The sequence below is a fragment of the Galendromus occidentalis genome, unplaced genomic scaffold (genome assembly GCF_000255335.2).
Source record: "Galendromus occidentalis unplaced genomic scaffold, Mocc_1.1 scf7180000077448, whole genome shotgun sequence".
Lineage (NCBI taxonomy): Eukaryota > Metazoa > Arthropoda > Arachnida > Mesostigmata > Phytoseiidae > Galendromus > Galendromus occidentalis.
In genome coordinates, this window is record NW_003805436.1 from 153298 (window position 1) to 158798 (window position 5501).

Genomic DNA, 5501 nt, shown 5'->3' on the forward strand with positions numbered 1-5501 from the left:
CTCAAACACAAGAAGCAATCATCCTTGTTGAGATTTCCACCGACAGCGAGACCCCTCGGTTTCTGTGTGATCTCGTCCCACCATCGATTCTCAATCACGACGGAGGCTCGATCGGGGACCTCTTGCGCATCAAAGGCTTCTGTGCGGAGCGACGACGCGTTGGTGAACAGCTGAAACTTGAAACAGCAGATCTCTGTTCGGAAACAAAGCCAATCTCGCGACTCAGTTCTGCAATTCATGGAGCTCTAGCGTGCCAGGTAAGCTTTGTGACTGGAAGTCACATCTTTCTGGCCTGAGTGGCGAGACATGCTTCAGGCAGTGAGTTTGGTCGTATGCGAGATCGCGTGGATTGGAAAGGATGCCAAGAGGGAGACAACAAATAGACTCGCAGAAGCGCCTCTCATTCTGTATCTCGAGCTTCTGGTCCGACTGTTTGAACGGACAGCGGCTTTTCGAGCTCCATATCCGGTCGGATGTGAGCTCGCCGGATTCTATCGCTAGCGATGCGACATGAGCATCAATACTTTGGTATATCGCCCGTCGGATGCTCCACCTTAGATCTTCGAACCGTGGGTCCCTGCTCTCGCTGCGTAGCTGACACTAGGGTCTATCAAACGGCTGGGAAAATTCGGCGTCACTGCGGTCGGGGTGCGTTCCAATTCGAAACAGCGTCGCACTTGCGTTCAGCACGCTGTCTAGGCTTGCGAATCACAACACAGAATCGAGATGGGATCGGAATATTGGCGGGTTTAGAGGGGAGCCCAGCCCTGGAAATTACGTTCCGCCGGGGCCGAAACGGCTCAGGTCGGATGACGCAAGAGTTTCCCGGACGAAATAATGCGGAATGATTTTACGCAGGTCGACTCGTGGAAGCTATAATAAGCCCATGGGGCTCCAACGCGGTTCCGTTTATCGACTGCTTGTTCTTCCACGATACTTTGATCAGTCATCGATTCCATATCGCTAGCGATCGACTTTTATCGATTCGAGACCAGTCAATCGCTTTCTGCAGGCCCTCGAATAATTCAGTCGAATAAAATTTCGAAGGCGCGAGTCTGAGGAGAGTAAAAAGCGCTCCTTTCTGTATTACCGTTTGCGCTGTATGGCCATGGAACCAGGCTATGCTCCTGTACAAACGCATTCAGATAGGAGTCTCGAAACGCAATGGTAGTTGGGAACTTTTCGATCCCCTTGCGCGTAATCCTACGATGCTGAATCAACATCTACGTCGCAATCACGTAATTAGGTGCGAGCTCTTCAGCATACAAACTTCGGTCGGAGGAGGGGTTCATTCTCTCCGTTTTTTTCCGAGCAGCGGTCCCTCCTCCGTCATGAGAATGGGCTTATTCACGAGAAAAACACCTGACCGTCCTGGAGGAGATATTGAGTCTCTTATTGCTGTCAACGGATCACCGTGATTCTGATAGAGATGATGAGAACCTCGATGGAGCTCCGAGGCAGAGTAATCCTTAGAGAAGGATCCACATTGAATTAGGATTGGGTCGCGAAGAGCAATGCTCCCGTGCACGAATCTATTCGTATATTTCGCTGCTTAAGGATGGTTGCGAATTGAAAGCGATGCGTCTTGTTGTGGGGGCAGGGAACCCTTTTCCGATTTCGTCGAGTATCATCGCTTCAGGCTAAATTGTTTCTATCGGTAGATTCCTCTTCACCTCACGATACTGAAGAGAGTACATATAAAAATATGCGATGGTCGGGTCCGACGCCTCAGGCGCACGCTCATGACGACGCGTAAATTCTGATGACCAATTCGATTTCTTGTTCCACAGAAATGGCGCACGGAGACGGAGACATTCAGGCGAGCTACCAGGATTTCCTCTCAGAAGATGAAGCTCCCACGGTAGGTTTTCATCTTGCCGAAGGATGCACGCTCCGGGACGCTTTGTTGTGGTTGTGCACCCTGGCAATTTTAGTGACGAGAAAATCGACCCCTCTCCGAGCGATGTGAAGATTCAAGCGCTCGTTTCTCCGGGCTTCCAGGTTATGGTGGAGCCGACGGAGGCCCTCTTGGACGAATCCCTGCCATTCATCGTGGTTCCTGAGCGGAAAACTGATCGATGGAATCACATCGAAGACCTAGACTCTTTTTTCAAAAAGGTTTATCATTACCATCAGAAACATGGCTTCATGTGTATGTTCTTCGAGACAGTTTTGCAGCAGCTGTAAGTATGCTCGAGAACTATTCTCCTTATGAAGAGATCGATATTGTCCCTCAGCTCACTGCGGAGAATTCAGGGCCGGCATCAATTCACAGCGGGTCTTTATCTCTTACAGGCAGTTTGTGTTCGTTATAATTTTCGTTACGTTTCTATTTTCCTGCGTGGACTACGCCATTTTATTCAAAGACAAACCTGTCGGGGGGCACAACACCACAGAACATGTGAAGGTCAAACTCAGAGACGCCATCACACCTCCTGGACAATGTATAGCCGGGTAAGTTTCGATCTCATTCATCTGGCTCCTCCATCAGTCACCGTAAGTTATCTATCTATCTATCAGCACGTTCGCTGACTCACCGTTCGCAATCTGTTGCAGAGTATCTGCCCTCGTACTGTGGTGTTTAGGCATAGTCTTGCTATTTTGGATTACCAAAGTGATAAAAGAAGTCTTTCAACTGCGGCAATATCTTCAAGTGAAGCGGTTTTTCACATCGGCGCTGCACATACTTCCGGTGAGCTCTGGTTCCTCCATCATGGTCTGCGCAGGGCCTCGAGGGGCGGGGTTGAAAGAACCATCATCAAAGACAAATTCTCAATTCATCCGAACTCCCTTGCAGCACGAGCTCGACAACATGACATGGCACGACGTGCAGCAAAGACTGCTCGAAGTGCAACGTGAGCACGAGATGTGCGTTCACAAGAGGGATCTCACCGAACTCGACGTCTATCATAGGATTCTGCGACACGAGAATTATCTCGTGGCGCTCATAAACAAAGAAGTCATACCTGTAAAGTACAATCTGCCCATCTTGGGGAACACTGTTTTCTTGAGCAGTGGACTCAGATACAATCTGGAAGCCATGCTCTTCTGGGGTCCATGGGCCCCTTTCGAAAACAGCTGGCACCTCAAAGAGGAATACCGTACCAAGGGTCGAGAGATTCAACTCGCAGAACAGTGAGTTTCGAAATTCAGGCGTTTACGACTATCGCTTTGATGAGAATCAAAAGCCCATGTTCTCAAATCCGCATGTTCTCGACCGAGGGTGTTGATAGACTCTGCCAGAAGATCGGGAACACATGACGCTTTGCTTTCCAGGTTGTCGAAAAGCATGCTCTACATCGGTCTCTTCAACTTGGCTCTGCTGCCGCTGGTTCTGATCTGGCAGCTCCTTTTTATCATCTTCTCGTATGCGGACGTTGTCAAGAGGGAGCCCGGATTCTTGGGCGCCCGCATGTGGTCCGAGTTTTCGAGGGTTCATCTCCGACATTTCAACGAGCTGGATCACGAGTTGAACTCGAGACTCTGCATGGGCTACAAGGCCGCTTCCCGTTACATGAACTCCTTCACGAGCCACGTGACTGTCGTTCTCTGCCAGTGAGTCCGGTCGAGGTCTCCTGATCCGACGCTATGCTTTGTGCTTAAGGCTAATATGTATTATTCCGATCCGGAATTCCTTGAATGCCGATGGCAATTTCATTCTCTCACAGAAACGTGGTGTTTTTCGCCGGATCTTTCTGGGTCGTACTCGTCGGGCTGACAGTTTGGGATGAAGATTTCCTCGCGGTGGAGCACATCGTCACCGCTCTGGCTGTCCTTTCCATGGTCCTTGCCGTCTGTAGAGCAGCTATACCGGATGAGGTCCGTAGAAAGTCACGAGGCAGTATTCCTCTCGGTTCTCAACGACCAAAGAATCCTCTCGTCGAGTACGACTGCTCGTTATAAACAATATTCATCTCCCTTTCGTATCAGCACACGGTGTGGTTCCCTGAAGTTTTGATGAAAACCATTCTGCACCATGTACACTACATGCCCGACCATTGGAAAGGAGCAGCTCACACCACTTCTGTGAGAGACGAGTTCAGCAATTTGTTCACGTATAAAATCACCCATCTGCTATGCGAGGTAGGTTTTCAACATCCATGGTTAGCTCGACTCCCTCCCCAAGGAAAAAGGCGTCCCGTGAGAGCGCTTTGGGAGAATGATCCTTGCAAGCCAACGAATGCTCCTCTCCTTTGGTGCAGCTTTTCAGTCCTCTCGTGACGCCGTTGATCATCATCTTCCCGTTGCGTGCCCGAGCGCTCGAGATCGTGAGATTCTTCTGCGAGAATACCGTCACCATCCAGGGCGTCGGAGATGTCTGCTCTTACGCTCAGATGGACGTGGCGAAGCACGGCGATCCTGAGGTCAGTTCTAAGCCTTAAGCAGGATCGATGGTCTGCATCCCTTTAGGGGAACGAATCGAGAGTACGTCTAAGTAAGAGGAGTCTCGTAGGCTAAGAGCGACCGAAAATAATTTTTCAGTGGACGGCTGCAGTTGGCAACGGAATGACCGAGAGCGAGTTCCCCGTTCCGATTCCTAAACCGCCAGCCTCACAGCAGGCTGAAATGGGGAAAACCGAGCTGTCGTTGGTTCATTTCAAGAACACGAACCCTCTCTGGAATCCAGACGGTCCCGAGAATCAGCGTTTCCTGTCCGGGCTGGAGCATAACCTGGCATCTGTACAGCACGGGCAGCTCATCACTCAGAGCTTGCACAGTTATACCTCATTGAATCCTTTCTCGGTGGTGAGTAACTGATCCTTTCACCAATCATTATCGTCTAAGCCGACTAAATATTCCGCTCTCTCCCGCTTCAGCTCAGGTGAGTTATATGACATTAATTGCAATTCATTTTCGCAGTTTTCTCCGGCCCCGGGACGTGACGAGATACCCAAAGGCGCCGGCGTGACCTCTGCCCAGGGCCCAATTACGTCGTATTGTGATGAATCCTTTGTGACAAGCTCTATCCCTGGGCTTCCCAGTTGGCCCCCGATGCCGAACACGGTCAATTATGAGCTCGCAGCCGCGAATACGAGCGCAAGTGCGGTGCTGTTGCACGAGAGCCGTCACCACTCGGTGGCGAGGCCGCAGCCCATGAACTACACCATGGAGAACACGACAGCGTTTCGACGACCCTTCGGAAGACCATCCGTTCTCTCGAGCATCCAGGAGAGAAGAACCGAAACGACGCCGTTGCTGCACAATAGTATGAGATGAAAACTGCTTGTCGTGAATATACCAGTATAGGCACCACCGAGCCAGTGTCAGCCTTGGCTCCTATTCGAGTAAGAGCGGTAGATTGTGATTGATGTAGGAATTTTCCTCCCCGCTCTCCCTTATTTAACGTTTCCGGAAGTAGGGCCTGACCTGCATGTACGCTAAGTAAGACGTCATACACACCTGGATACACAATAAGCTCCAAGCGATTCACGCTCTGTAAAATATAGCAAGAATATCGAATATGTCACTAAACAGGTGAACCGATGGATTCGATAAGCATT

At 50.3% G+C, this 5501-nt stretch overlaps 1 protein-coding gene across 1 annotated transcript; it reads left to right on the forward strand.

The window, feature by feature from the left end:
• The first annotated feature begins 205 nt into the window (after window positions 1–205).
• On the forward strand, window positions 206–5304 carry Atg9 (autophagy-related protein 9). The gene is made up of 12 exons (XM_003743529.2): window positions 206–257; window positions 1791–1861; window positions 2002–2183; window positions 2296–2454; window positions 2557–2692; window positions 2798–3135; window positions 3277–3555; window positions 3669–3819; window positions 3931–4083; window positions 4203–4364; window positions 4483–4746; window positions 4861–5304. Exons 2-12 carry the CDS (start codon window positions 1793–1795, stop codon window positions 5215–5217), a joined length of 2250 nt encoding a protein of 749 aa, XP_003743577.1. The 5' UTR covers window positions 206–257; window positions 1791–1792; the 3' UTR covers window positions 5218–5304.
• Window positions 5305–5501: the final 197 nt, after the last annotated feature.